The sequence below is a fragment of the Taeniopygia guttata genome, chromosome 7, assembly GCF_048771995.1.
Source record: "Taeniopygia guttata chromosome 7, bTaeGut7.mat, whole genome shotgun sequence".
NCBI classification, from domain to species: Eukaryota; Metazoa; Chordata; class Aves; order Passeriformes; family Estrildidae; genus Taeniopygia; species Taeniopygia guttata.
In genome coordinates this window covers 15,791,800-15,807,441 of record NC_133032.1, presented here as the reverse complement: position 1 = coordinate 15,807,441, position 15,642 = coordinate 15,791,800, and the positions used below count along the sequence as shown (strand labels likewise).

The following is a 15,642-nucleotide window of genomic DNA, read 5'->3' as shown; positions in this document are numbered from 1 at the left end:
ACATTGCTTATCACTGTTTCTGCATTACTTCGACAGTTATGATCTTAATTAGTAAAGTCAAATGGAAAAGGTTCTGGTTTTATGAGGCATGAGGAAATGCAGAACTGCTTGAGATTAATGAACTAAACCAGCAGTGAATTAGTAAAACATAGATGCAAGTGATCGAGCAGGTTTATTTAAAACATACAAACTGCTTCCTGTTATCAACAGGTGTCTTTACCACTGCATTGTTTCTTTAAAAAATATCTTCAGCTTCTGGTATTGATGAGACAAAATGATCTATAGCTTTGTAACAATCAGGAGTACTGAAGCTTTTTCTGCAAACAGGTGTCAACTGTTATGAAACAGACTGAAGGTGTTGCCTGAGGTATTCTTAATAAGGACATTGTTTTAGTTTAGCTGAATTTACTGTGGTCTCTGATAGGAATGTAAATGCAGAATTTTTGCTCTGTAGTTATTGTTCTAAAAGTGGCCAGCTTGCCAGTGTCTTGGGAATGAATGGTGGCTTGGTGCTTCAAGTAACATGGAACACATGAGTCTAAACATTGTTCTGGTTTTCCATCATTCTTCCCCTTTTTGTGGCCTAAGCCAAAACTAAAAAGTAGTTTCAATTTTGAGGGTTCTGTTTTCTACTGAGCAGAGTAATTTTATTAGTCTTATGTGAAAGGAATACATTTAAATATATTTAAAGAAAAAAATTTATTTGAAGTAGAGGTTGCCTTCTTAGCCCTGGAAAAAATCTGTTTGAAAACTCTCTTCCCAATTCTTTCAAGACATGAGAGAGGATTCTGTAAGACTATAATGCAAGTTCCCACTTTTTGGAAGCAGCTCTTATTTCATGAGACAGCTGCTTCTAGGAGCAATGTTTTATTTGGTTTAGATGGTAGAATCCTTCCTCTGCAGCTTCAGCCATTTCAGTTGTATTCACTTCCCTGTCAACTCTTCAAGTGCTTCCCAGTTCCTCCATGGTAGCCTGTATGCATCCTCATCCCTGCATGCAGTTTGGATTGGAAGAGCAGAGAGAGCTTACAAGATTTGTTACTGTAGCTGAACAAATGCATCATAGCAGGAGCATTCTGTTCTGTATGGAACAAATAAAAATATTTTCAGGAAATTTTCAGGCTGAAGTGCCAACAGTGTGTCTGGGCTTTACTGGACAAATAAAGACAGCTCCTTTCCTGAGGCAGTCTATTTCTAAGGCAAACATGGAAACAATGGGTGAAAAGACGTCATGAAAGGTTTTGACTTGGTTGAAGTTTATTCATCCTTGTAGAAATATGGGGAACTGGTGTGAGAATAAGCTTGGACCAAAAGGGAAGAGTTTCAGAAATTGTAGCCAGAAAACTTGCATTGGATGTGTATATGGCTGTTTGGGAGCATGGCTGCATTCTGCTGTGCTTATGTTTCTAGGATGATTTTCCAGCAGGGCAGAGGTGGGAGGAGAAATGCTTGTAAATGTACCAGGCTTGATCATGGTGAAAACCAAGGAACACATGACTAGTTTGGGCTTTTTGTCTTGTCTGTACCCACTAGTGAAAGAATTTTGACTGTAGAAGGTTTTGTCTGCACTTGTGAGGGAGACTGGTTATGTCAACGCATGTATATTGTGTAAAAAGCTTTGAAATTTGAAGGTGGAAATGTAAGCCTCTGATAGGCCTATTCTTTCTAATTTAAAAAAAAACCCAAAAGTTTTAATTGATGGTAATCAAGTATTTCAGGCCAGGAAAACCATCTGCTTTCTTCCAGCAACAAGTAAGAGAGGTACATTGTGGCCCTTTATGTCACAGGAGAATTATGCTATATACACTGAATATGTCCGGTGCATTTTGGGAAATTTCCAGAGTTTATTGCATGTGTTTCAGGGTTTATTTTGCTGCCAACAGCAGGCAAATTAAAATTATTAAAATACAGCATTTATTGTACAGTAATTTTGTGCAGAAAAGATCATGGTGAGGACATGACTGTTACCATATTTATTCATGCAGTCTGTTCCCAGCTGCTCTTCTTCCCCAGTGCTCCTCAGATTAGCCCCAGGCCTGACTATCCAGCTTAAGATGGCAGCAGCCTAGTTTCTGGTTTGATGTCCCTGCCCTGTGCTCCTCAACCTTTTCTTCCTCCACACCTGATGAGACCTGTCTGTCTCAGGTGATAAAGGAGCAACCCCTTCTGCAGGAAACTGTGATGTGTTGTAGGTGCCTTGGATGGTGCTCTGAGCAACCAGATCTAGTAGGTGGCATCCTTGCCCATGACAGGAGGGTTGGAATCAGATGATCTTTAAGGTCCCTTCCAATGTTCTGTGATTCTGTAATTCTGTTTTCAAGAGATGCCTCCAGCTGCCACTGCCCTGCAAAAGGTATGGTGAGTGGATGCAGGTAGAAAGTGGTGGGCTGATGGGGAGCAGTCTCTAGGCTGGTAGGATGTTTTCAGACTGTGCAGTGAGCTGGTGGCCTACAGCCAGAAAACAGACACTGTTATAAGCTTACTGCTGTTTGTTGTGTGCTATTTTAATACAAAGTACACTGTATTTTTAGATAAAAACTAATAGACTCCTAAAAAAAAGTGTTTCTGAGAGAATAAAGTTTTGTTTTTCAGAAGTAAATAAACAAAATGCGAAGTGACTATGTCTGTGTGCATCTCTGTTTTATATGCCTTTCTCCGAAATGTGGTGGTCAGTAATGACAGTTTTAGATTGCTGTGAAATATGCTGTGCTTCTAATGGAGTTAGATTTGTAAGGAAATACAAAAGTGGAAAACAGTCATTGGCTTATGGCATAGAAACATGGAAAGAGTGACTTTGAGTCTTAATGTTTTCAATATGACGCCCAAGTTGTGCTCTGTGCTCAAGAGGGCTGTTTCAGGACTTTTTGAAAGGCAATACTTGCTAGAGCGGTCTAGGCACTTTGTAACTCTGTGTGGACACATCAGATTTTATAAAAAGGACTAAATTTTCCATATTATGTTCATTTTTAAGGGGATCTGGTGTTTTAAGGCTCTCAGTGTTCACTGAAACTTCTGGTAGGTCATGTCATAAACTTCGTATTTTGAGTGTGTTTTACTGGTGGTTCAGCTTTGCAAAGCCACCTAAATATACTCACTCTTTTTCCTGAGAAAGACAAACTTTACTATCTGTATTTTGGAAAATGCACAACCTGTAATTTATAAGAGACAAGAATCTGGAAACGACAATATTCAACCTTGTAAACAGTGGCATTGGTCTTTTTTAACTGAGAACTTAATTACACACATTAAAAAAACACATTAGAGTAGTTTGCTGTTCTAATAGAAGTATTGAAAAAGTGTCAGGGATATTGTTTTAAGTCATCTAACATAGTCTGGATTTCTTTGATAGTGCTAGTAGATGTATTACAGCAGGAATTGGAGCATTTGTTTCTTATGTTTCCTGCTGTTACTTGGATTGTATAAAGTCCAAGTAGTTTTCCAGCTTTCCTAGCTATGGAGACAGCCCATTTTACATTTGCTTTAATGCCTCTTCTTTTAAGGTGTAGCATAAGATGTCTACATCCAGAGGAGATTCTTCTAGGAAAAGAATATAAATGTTAGGTCCCAAAATCTGGTACTAGGAAACCTTTTGCTTTTCTTGGAGAGGCAAATTTCCTCCCTCCATTGCCTTCAGAGTGTTTGGGGATGTCTATTGAGTGTAATACAAGACTGCTCTGAATTCCAGTAAGAAAAAAAAAGATGCAGGGTAACATGTCTTAAAGAAACGATTGCTTGCCTCTCAGATTCTGACAGGATGTGATGATGGGTGCTTTTGTCGCCTGATCTGACTGTTTTCTATGTTACAGACCCAGAAGGCTGATGAAATAACTACAGTCTTCTGAGGCTCTTTGCAATTCCTTGAAAATTTAGATGGTGTGGTCAAAAAAATCCTCAGTAATTTCACTGAGATGTGGTTGAATCAGTTTTCTGTTCTGGTCAAATCAGAAAATGTGCAGCAAAATTCTGTATTTATTATAACAGGAATGAAAAGGGCTCTGTGAAAGCTTCAGAACCACCAGATTTATCTGAAAAATATGCACGCCTTTATCAACAACTTTTGAGATGCAATAAGAATACAGGTGTTGGAATTCTGAAAGCTGTGGTGAACTTGAAGTTTAAAAGGGAGGAAGAAGTCTCATAGTCTATTAGATTTCTGCAAATTTTGTTGAAGTTGGTTGGCATTTGCTGTAAGAGAAATCTGAATGAAGTGTCCCTTATCTCTGGGAAAACTACTGATGATTCTCAAGACCAGAGTCCTCAGATTCACAATATATTGCAAGTCCTCAGACTTCTAACCACCTTGCATAACAATCTTCCCAGCTGATAGTTGAACCCATGGAAATATGGACTTTGTGAGAACATATTTTACTGTGAGTTGTAGGTTTATATCATGCAAGAAGCATTAGGTCTAGGCAAAACAATAAAAAGTGTAATTTTAATTTCTTTCGTAGGGATTTGTGTGAACCCTTTCAAGGAGGCCATACCTCTTCCTCCTTCCTCATCCCGTTTCTCTTTCTTATATGTGCATAGTTTCTTACCTGGAATTTAAGTCTCTTGGGTTTATTTTTGGGATGGTTTGTCCTTTTTGTTCATCAGATGGATACTGCAATGCAATCAGTTCGCAGGTTTCTTAGTTGCTAATGAGTACAAAGAGTCCAGATTCTCTGCATGATAACTGATTTCATGTCTGAGCAAGTCTATAGACAGTGAGGGACTACTGAATTATTTGTAGCCAGAAATTGCTGAGGAAGGGAAGATGCAAAGAGAACAAGCAGGAGAGTCACGTGTAAATTCAAAGCTGAATTTGTGGTTTCATGCAAAATGTAGTGCTAATGAACTTCAAATGTATGGTTTTGCACTACAGTCTGTAAATCACAGCTCAGAAATCCAGTGTTATCATTCTTGTCTAATTTCTGAATGTGTTAGCGTTGAGAACCAAACAGTGGAGTAGCATCAGCTAAAATCTGGGATGGTGATATGATTCAGGATGCACCTAGGTAATTAACAGGCTATCTGGAAGAAGCAAAGTGGTTCAGTGGGAGAGCAGTTAATATTGGAGAATACCAAATATAGGCATTCTGTAGGTATGTTTTGACCCTGAAATGACAAATCCAAGGTGTTCAGATGGTTTAAAAATGTACTTCTAGTGACTTCTAAATAACAAGATACTGGATATATTGTAGTTTCTAAGTAAAAATGGTATTGTTTTCTTTGCCACCATATAAAATTATAATTACATGATTGTTTCATTTTTTAGTTTGACTCTAGCAGAGTACCATGAACAGGAAGAAATTTTCAAGCTTCGATTAGGACATCTCAAAAAGGTATGTCTTTTTAATCACAGTCAAACCCATAAAAATTAGTACTGTCAAAATTAAGAGATAGGTTATCGAGAACTGTCTTATTGAAAAACCTAATACTAAAATTGCTGTACTACTTTATGCCTGATAGTGGCCTTCCTTTTGTTTCTGTTTGTGCAACTTGTCATAAATACTGGGATTACAGGGGAACAATAACGAGTCCATCCAGTGTAACACTGTACTGGTTCCTTAAATCCTTCTAAGGGTGCCATCAGTGATGATGCCACCAATCCTGCTCTTTCCCTTCCACTTTCTGAGCTCTTGTTTCACAGCTCAGTGAGCCAGCCAAGTTTGATGCATGAACTCTTTATTTTTGATTTTTGGCCTTTAGAAAGGTCTAATTCACAAGCATCAGTACTTCTGAATTAATGTAACATTTTCATTGTTTGCAGTATTCACTTCATTTGTTATCAGTTGGCATATTCTATTACAAGAGAATATAATTTTCTTACTTTTATGGAAAATCTGTTCTCTATGTCCTAAATTTTATCTGCAGTCAGATATTTTACTCTTGTTTTTGACTTTTGAAAAAACCTTTTTCTTGAATCTCATCGTTCTAATAAATCTGTGTAGTGAGATAAATATATAAAGAAACTACTGCTCATTCAAGCAAAGATTTTGAGGAACAACCTGTAAAATGGAATGGCAGCTGATGCAGACAGAAATATTTCAACAGGAGTAAAAGAAAAGGACTTAAATGTGCTGAGTAGTAGTTCCTGAGTTGTTGAGTCAAAACAGGTTGTAGTGTTTTCCCCTTGAAATATTGCAAGTCCGTTTCAGGCCTATTCTCTTCAAATGTACAAGCCACCTGTTATAAATCCTACTATAATAAACTGAACTGTGTCCCTCGAGAAAGCTGCAGCTGTTTTTAAAGAATATGACAGGAAAGTACTTGAATCTGTAGTAGGAAATCTGCATATAATTTTCTGGCACGGGTGAAGTAGACTGCCCACATTGTTCTTCATTGTTAATGGTTTAGAAGCTCCAGCTTCACATAAATTCTTTTAGGAAATTCTGTAGGGTTTTTTTCCGTGCTTTAACTTAATGGAAGTCTAATGGGAATTTTAAATGATAGATGAAATTGAGGATTATTAGAGGATTCTTTAATACTGAAATATTGGTTTCACCTTGAGCATCAATGCTGGAGTACTTTGCAAGAGATGGAAATTCCTTGACTAAATGCCGGGGGTGAAACAAATGTTATTCTGAGCAAATCGTACTTGACTATATCTGAAGAAAATAATAAAAATACAGTCTTACGTTATAATTCTTATGTATGATACAGATTTTGTCATTAACTAAGAACACCAGTTTTGTTACCTTCATTTTACATGGCTGTATTTCTTCCCTGAGCTTCTTTGCTATTTACATTTTTTTTTTTTCTTCATTCCTTCAGCATATGCTGTTTTGCTGACTGCTCCTCTTCCTTTTCACTCTTGAGATGCTTTCCTGGGGCTCTTATTTTTGGTGCCCTGTACATGCTGCCACCACCAGTTTTCTTTTCCTACTGCTACCCAGGAAATTCTTTTCCAGCTAGTTGCTTTGGTCCTGGAGAGAGGCTCTTGTTTTCTCACTTCCTTTTATATAGCAGTGACCTGAGGCAGCTAAGCTGGTTTATTCTTGCTTAAAGGTATTCACAGCCTGAGTGTCCTAAATAACAGCTGGAAACAATGCAGCCAGCCACTTCTCTTTGGACTAACATTGGCCTATGAACCACATTTTGAGAACCGCTGAATTGCATAATATATGAACAAAAAGGTCCAAAAGAGGCATAACTGATGGATTTTTTTTTGTTAGCCTTTGGGAAGAACATAGACAATTGTGTGTGTAAGTGTGTGGCCTTTTGTGAGGGGAGAAGGACTAAAATTCTTTATAAAGGACTACTGGGTTATGAGGAACTGCCTATCATGTCAGGGTATTTAGCAGAGAGCTGCAGGGATGTGTTTAAATATAGAAAAAAAAAAAGTTTAACATTACATAAACAGGAAAAAACCCAACTCTTGATATTGTATCTTAGGAAAAATAAATGGTCCACCCAGATCTGCTGGCAGATTAGTGCTACTTATTCCAGTTTTTAAATTATTAGGATTTTGATTTTCATTTCTTCCATTGAGGTTCATTTCATGTCTTGTTTTGAGATGAGAAGTTTTTTCCATTGCTTATGGGAATGGTTTCAGGATATTCACTGAAATCATCTAGTCCAAACTCCTCAAATCATTGGATATGTGGTGATTTAATATGTGTTTTAGGTCATACAAATAAGTTGTTGCTTCAGGATATGCATTTATGAAAATGCTATATCATTATGGCATTTACTCTCTAGCTTGCTGACTTGTGCCTCCATCCCCTTGTGCCATGGCTTGTTGCTCTGTTGCTTTTACCAGCACCACTGGGTTGTACAGTCAGAGAATAAATTGTATTGGAGAACTGATCAAAAAACAAATATGTTTTTATTTTGTGATGCTTGTTTCTTTTTTTCTTTTCTTTCTTCTGTTTTTTTTTTTTTTTTTTTCCCTGTTAAAGGAAAGATTGATTAGTATTCCAGTTTGATACACCATGTGGCTGTGCAAAAGGCTGTGCCAAAATAACAAGAGGTGATGATGGGTGCTGCTGCTAAAAAAAATATATATCAGATCTCAGGCCTTTTTCCTTTTCAGCTGAAATAATTCCATAATTATGAGCTTTCTGATATGGATTAATTTTGTCTCCCCTTTCCTCAAATTTTCAAGTTCTAGTGGCACTAACTCTGAAATCAGTATAACTCTGTTTACAAAATCTTTCAAAGAGTATATTTCTCAGTTTGAGTATAGATACATAAGTTTCCACAAATTAGGCATAATGAAATCTTTATGATTTTAGAGGACCTGAATAAATAATTATTTCATTATTTCCTAATGAATAGAATAAAGATGAGATAAAATTAAGTGCTGAAATTAGTAAAGGAATGTGGTCCTCCCTGACATGCTTCTTTTGAAGTTGCACTTAAAATCTTATGCAATACACATTCTTCATTTGTAATTTTGATAAGATACAAATGAAAAAATCTTTTCAAATTAGATTGGTTTTGGTGTCTTTTATCAGCACCTTAAGAATGTTTCTGCTGTAATGATGTGCTCTTTTATTCTTTCACTTGGTTTGCACTCTAGCCTTAAAATATTTTACATGTCTTAATCTGTTGGTTTGTACAGAATCTATAATTGCCCATATCTCAGTTTTTTTCTTTTTTTTGTACATCAATTTCAGACCGCTTCCCAGGTAATTTGTCTCCTTGGCTGAGGTACAAAACCCAGCTGCCTTTCATTTCAAATAGCATCCCTACAGTGCAGAACAAAACCATGAACATCCCATTACCTGTGGGTTCATGAACAGAAAAATTTCCTGAAACAGGCTTTTGCCTTATCTTTCTGAATTTTTCTGGCTTTAAGAGAAAAGCAGTGCTTTCTTTTAGTTCAGCAGGATTTTGTAATGTAATGTTCCTCCATCACCACTAGTATTGATGCAGAGGTAAAAATACCCTTTTCAAATGGGAAGTAAATGAGCTTTTATATTTCCTTCTTTTCATTTGCAGGAGGAAGCTGAAATACAAGCAGAACTTGAACGTTTGGAGAGAGTTAGGAATCTTCACATTAGAGAACTGAAAAGAATAAATAATGAAGATAATTCACAGTAAGAGTCTTTACTGTCTTAATTTTGCACGTCCTTTTTAAAAGTAATTCTCTAGTATCACATTTTACGTATAGAAGAGAGACTTGTTCATAATTTCTTTCTGGTTCTCTATGTTTATGTATATATTTTAAACACCAATTTATTTAAACTTAACTAAAATTTCTGAAAATTTGGTCAATTTATTAATGTTTTATTGAATATGCAAGAAATAACATACCTACACAGCTTATAGTGAACAGGTGAAACTTGCTAGACAATATTACTAGGCTTAAAAAAAAACACTTGTGAGATAACTTAATGCAGGTCACTTAGTTGATAATAGTGCAGGACGTTTGATGCACCAGCAGCAATTTTGTGCTGCACTTAAAGATAGTTTTGTGTTTATGGCACTGTGATTTCATTCCTACTAGGTGTAGGTACCTAGCAGGAAAAAGCCATACTACAGAATCACAGAATAATGAGATTGGAAGAGACCTCTAAGATCAAGTCCAACCTATGCCCTAACACCTCAACTAGACTATTAGCACCAAGTGCCGTGTCCAGTCTTTTTTTAAACACATCCAGAGATGGTGATTCTACCACCTCTCTGGGAAGACAATTCCAGTACTTTATTTTTCTTTCGGTGAATAATTTTTTCCTAATATCCAACCTATACCTTCACTGAGTAGCTTGAGACTCTGTCCTCTTGTTCTGTCAGAACATTTTTATATGTAACATATTATGTTGTTACTTTGTATTTCACCTTGAACAGCAGTGTATCACAGTGTTAAATTGCTACATAATATGAACTGTTACTGTGTAGTTTTGAAAGTACCAATTACATCACTTCATTAATTCTGTTTTCCATGATGATAAATACAGACTCTACAGTTTCACCAACACTTTCAGCTGGCACTGTTGCTTGAAAGGAACTGGTTCTTCCTCTCCCTGGCTACTTAGCCCTGTTTTCTTTTACATGCTTACAATGGCATTTCTTTACTGAACCGATGCTGGAAATTGATCCAAATTAAAACCAGCTCCTGTGGTTTTTTTTCTGGATTAATTTTAATTCAGGATCAATTTCCTGGTCTAGTTCTTGCCCAGTTACAAAAATATTTATGCTGCCATGAGGAGAGAAGGCAGTGCAAGGGTAGAATGAGCCAGGAGGAAGGACATGATGGGACTGGACTTCTCACTTTCTGCAGTAGGAAATGTTAATGAAATAGTAGCCTTAAGCCTTCGGGATTTATTTTTTACTTTTTAGACACAATAGAATTATGGATACACTAAGGCTTTAAAATCTTAAAAGAAAAATGTGTGAAATTGTGCCTAACTGTTCTAATGATACCTTACCATGCAGTAATACAGAAATTGTTACCATGTGGCTTTAGTGCTAATGGATAGCTAAATTGTTCTGTGGTTTAGGTATGAAGAATAATGGGTGTTGATACTTAAATATTGATGGCAGAGTATTTTGTTTTTAAAATGTGTATTTTAAAATAAAAATATACAATATTATTTTAAAATAAAAATATACAATATTATTTTAAAATAAATATCCTACAACAATTAAACAAGCAGGGTCAGTGATAACCTTTTTAAATCTTCAGTGTTTGCATTAGAACGGGTTTAGTTTTTTTTTCTAAAAAGAATCCTTCAACAATAAGAAATAAATGGCACAGAAAAATAACAGGCTTTGACTATGAAAATACTGCATATGTGGGGCAAAGAATGTCCAAATTACCGACACAGTTGAAAACAGTTACAGGATATGGACAAGCTTCAGTCTATGGTGCAGCTTCACTACTCATTGTCTGCAGTCAATGCTAACCCACTTTACAGAATGGTACAGAATGGAAAGCTTTAAACTTTGTGTTCATGTTTTTGTGGGAGTTTCAGATGAGTGTTTACGAAGTGGCCAAGCCATAGCTAGTAGTCCTTATGTAGAAGAGAGAAGCAATAGAAAAATAACTTAGGTCTGTAGCCCCTGCTGTCTTTCCTAACGTGTCTTGGTGATATGTCTTGGCTGTTTGGTAAAGGGAGAGAGTTCCCAGCCAAAGCAGCTGCTGGATTCTGACTCAAATCCTGTTGGGATTTCCACTTCCTACTGTGGTGTAAAGCTAAGCCCATTTTCTTGTTCTAGCAACAAGTCCATCTAACCATGGGTAAACTTGTATGTCTACAACTGGAATAATGGGACAAGTTGGGAGTGAAGGTTAGGGCTCCCCTGTCTGGCTTTGGAGCCTGTATGATGTTGGGGTGCAGGTTCTGAGCCATGGAGAGCCACACAGAGTAGCAAAAGCAGTGGAGAGGGAAGGTGGTAAGATTCACAATATTGGCCTACTAGAGGTACACATGTAATAGAAAGACCATAAAAAAAGAATTGGACTACTGGTCACATGACATCAAGTTCCTAATGATGCTGCTTCTAAATTTATTTTTCTTCTACAATGAAAACATTATTTACTGTCTGTGGTTTCTTTAAAAAATATTTAACATTGAATTATGTATCTTCATAGTGAATAAAATGAATAGGAATTCTTTATAGTGAATAAAAAGGACATTTTTATTTCTAAAAGGGGCAAAGTAGGCAAGAGTATGCATATACTCTCAAATACTTGACTACCTATGACCATACTTCCAAAACTGTAGAGAATATGGAAGAATGGGATAAGCTATTGGCAGACTGGCACTATATTCTTCTATGAAGTTTTCTATGGAATATAACTGACGGCTTGCCTTAGATTCTTGCCTTGCCTCCTTGCTGTACTAAGAATGTGATGAATATTCAGATCCCTTCCCTCTGATTGGATAGAAGAATGTATTTTTTCTCCTATATACTTTAGGAGAGTATGGTCCTTTTTCTTGGTCTGGCATATCATTTTGTATTTGGAAGAAGTGTTTTCATTTTGCTTTTGCTTAGAGTATTAGCAGATAGTCAGTTCTTCTGTGTGTTTTCCCCATAATGCTGTTTCTGATTTGTTTTATATAGTGTTATATAAAATACATTTTTTTTTAAAAAAGAGGCATATCTGGTCATGTTTTGTGTGAAATTGGAAGAATGTCCTTCTCGTCTGTTCCAGAAAGTTGAAGTGTGAGTCTTTAAAATTCGGCACAACAAAGAGAGATCCATGTCTCACATGTTTAAATTTAAAGCATGCTTTTCTTATCTTCAAAAAAAAATAGAGAAAAATAACAAAATGTTTGCTGGGATTGATTGTTTTGATGATAGTGTTGTGATAGTACGTGGAAACTAAATACTCAAAAGGTATTGGTCATGTTGTACAATTGTATCATAAGATTTCTTATGGTATAATATTACTCAGCATATTTTATGTTGTTTCTAAAAAGAAAACTTTATTTGATGAGTAATACTAAGAAATTTGCATTTTAGATGCTACTTGTTTACCTTAAACAGAATAAAACTATTTTTTTTCTTTCAAGATTTAAAGATCACCCCACACTGAATGAGCGGTATTTGTTACTCCATTTACTTGGCCGAGGTGGCTTCAGTGAAGTATACAAGGTAGGGTTTGTTGAGTCTGATAAATATAATTTTTGAGCCATGTACATTTAATTTGGGGGGAGACAAAATGGGATCTAATTAAGTAGAAGGATTGTAATCAGTTGACCAGGCTTTGATTAACCTGTGGAGGAGAGGTAGCATGACAGTAGCCTTGTCAATAGACTTGTGTATTACATGCCATCTTTTTTCCTCACTTTACTGGGTGTTATTTTTACCACCTTTGGTTATAACTTTGCCATATTAATGCATTTCTTTTTTAGGCTTTTGATCTTTATGAACAAAGATATGCTGCTGTGAAGATTCACCAGCTTAACAAAAGCTGGAGGGATGAAAAGAAAGAAAACTACCACAAGTAAATACTAATTACTTACACTTCATATGTTAAGCTTAATAGCATTTTGTTGATTGTAGAAGACTAATGTATCCATCTTCTTTTAGACATGCCTGCAGAGAGTATAGAATACACAAAGAACTGGATCACCCCCGAATAGTTAAACTGTATGACTACTTCTCCCTGGATACAGATACGTAAGTAGAACTTGGCAAGGATTTTAGTGCTGTATATTAGATAAACAGAAATGAAGAGTATTTGGACAAAAATAACGTATGTTCTTGCTTTCAGCCAAAACATTTTAAAAAACCCCATACTAGTTGCAGAATTTTGTCTGCTAAATATTGCAGGCTTTCTATAAGGTGATGAAGAGAGTGTTTTGCAACACCTGCCTGGCGTCTAAAGGCTCCTATACCTTAGACAATTTTCCAAGACTAAATGGCATCAGGAACATTACTAGCCTAAGCATAGCCCCTGGTGACTAGGCTGCACCTCTTTGCATGAAATTGTCACCTCTTAAGGGATAGTTAAGGTATTTTGATTTTGAGAAATGTGTCTACTATAAATAAAGAGGCTTTTCTTAATTTCTCATCCATATGGATGCATTCTCTCTTTTAGTATAAATGTTCTGATTTACATCAGTCTTCATAAGCTAATAGTTACACCATGTGTTCTACAAACAATTTCATTCATGTATTTTAATATTCAGGCAGCCATTTTTAAACTTGTCAGAATGAAACTAGGTTGTCATGTCTGTTTCTGATTGTACAGTATGATACATTCCTTCATTTTGTGTCTCTAAATTCTACCCTAGGTTTTGCACGGTTTTAGAATACTGTGAAGGCAATGACTTGGATTTCTATCTCAAGCAACATAAACTGATGTCAGAGAAAGAAGCTAGGTCCATTGTAATGCAAATAGTAAATGCACTACGGTATCTCAATGAGATCAAACCCCCTATTATACACTATGATCTTAAACCAGGTAAGTGAGAAATGTTATGATTGAAAATGTAAATTTTTTTATCCTTTCATTTGTTTGTAATTCATATATGAAAATGCCAGAGTTATCTTCTGTGTGTCAGGGTTATTGCAAACAACTGGAAAAAGTATGTACTTTTCTTCAGAATTTCATTGCCAGAATCATCTGCCTTTTCTGTGGAAAATGTTTGTTACAACTCTTGTACTTTGCAGTATTTTGATTTGAATTTGTAGGAAAAAATCGTATAGCTAATAGATACGTGCACTGGCAGTTAGCAGTATAAAACAAGTAAGATCATGAGTAGGATCAATCCTATCTGGTAGTTTTGGAACGCTGGTGTGTAATTAATTTTTCCCATATGTTTTTTTTAAACCTGTAAATGTGTCATCAGTCACTTTCAGCATCACAGCATAAACATTTCAAAACAAGACTTTACAGAGAGTTTTCTTTGCAATGAATAATAAATATATTTATAAACAACATTTGTTTTGATTCCATTACCTTTGTTTTACCATCTTGCATGAATGATGCTTATATTCTTCATGTGCTTTAATCTGCTACACTTCCAAGTATGTATGGGGTTTGTAAAGTAATTCTTAATGCCAGGCTGTTTGCTTTCTGTTCCGTAATAAACTGTTCACACAGGTTTATTTTATCTTATGAATATGTACAGAATGTAGTCTTAGTCTCATTAGTTTTTGTTCACAGAGGAACTTCATCAAATAATTTTTATATCAAGAAATTATTGTACAACTTTAACACATGGAGTAAGATTTGTAGGATTGCAGCAATTTCTTGGCACAATTTTGTGGCATATGCAAACCCTGAAAACTGTAGTGTAGGGTTTGTTCTGGCAGAAAAAGAATGAAACTTATTTGTAACTACTATACTGCTGCATTCTGATATTTCCTCACTCCATTTTGGTGTTTCTTTGCTGACCAACCAGTTCCCAGATGAGAGAGCTATTTCATGATGATCTAGCCTAGAGAGTTGCTGAAACTGCACAGAAATTTGTCATAGTCAAGTTACTTGTCATAGTCAAGTTACTCTACACTTGAGGATGTAAAGATTACGTAAATGTATCTCAGTTGGTTCAAGCATGGTGCTAATAACACCAAGGCTGTGGGTTTGGTCGTGGGTCCCTTTTAACCCAGACTGTTATATGGTTCTGTGTCTTTGATTCTGTAAAATTGTCACTTAGCCTCATGAAGTTAGGTGTTCTTGAAAATTGGACATGGTTTTGAAAATAAAGCATTCTGTTAGCTTTTTTGAAGTAATTTTTATTTTCTTTTCCCCCTGAATAGGTAATATCCTTCTTGTAGATGGAACAGCATGTGGAGAAATAAAAATTACTGATTTTGGTCTGTCCAAAATAATGGATGATGATAGCTATGGGGTGGATGGAATGGATTTAACTTCACAGGGAGCAGGAACTTACTGGTGAGTTTGATTTTTCTGTTTAGACTTTGCATCATTGTTCAGATTTTATAAATGTAGTCTTATAAAGCCAATTTGGCTGCTGGTGGTTGAAGACATTTGATGATTAAGTGTGGGTGTTTGGTACTTGGAAATTGTAGAACAGGGATTACCAACAGGTAATGTCGTTAGGACAAAGAGTATTCACTCTTCCTTCCTAAACATTAATGACAGCTCAGCAGCTGTGATTTATTTTTTGTGCACTTGCATGCTCATCCAAAACAATGGAGTTTCAGAGCTGCCAAAGCATAGGAATGATAATAAGCATTTCATTGCTTACAGAAAATCTGGTTTTAGGATCGCTAAAAATGCAGATTCTTCAT

General features: G+C 36.0%; 1 protein-coding gene across 4 annotated transcripts in view; it reads left to right on the top strand.

Annotated features, from left to right (window-relative positions):
• The window catches only part of TLK1 (tousled like kinase 1), a 68,363-nt gene that overhangs the window by 45,756 nt on the left and 6,965 nt on the right, over nucleotides 1-15,642 (top strand). For all 4 annotated transcript variants that reach the window (XM_030277438.4, XM_072932230.1, XM_030277437.4 and 1 more), the window contains exons 12-18: nucleotides 5,258-5,324; nucleotides 8,929-9,026; nucleotides 12,450-12,531; nucleotides 12,792-12,883; nucleotides 12,970-13,059; nucleotides 13,677-13,846; nucleotides 15,148-15,283. In XM_030277438.4, coding sequence (XP_030133298.1) covers nucleotides 5,258-5,324; nucleotides 8,929-9,026; nucleotides 12,450-12,531; nucleotides 12,792-12,883; nucleotides 12,970-13,059; nucleotides 13,677-13,846; nucleotides 15,148-15,283 — 735 coding nt within the window. The remainder of the gene's footprint in view (nucleotides 1-5,257; nucleotides 5,325-8,928; nucleotides 9,027-12,449; nucleotides 12,532-12,791; nucleotides 12,884-12,969; nucleotides 13,060-13,676; nucleotides 13,847-15,147; nucleotides 15,284-15,642) is intronic.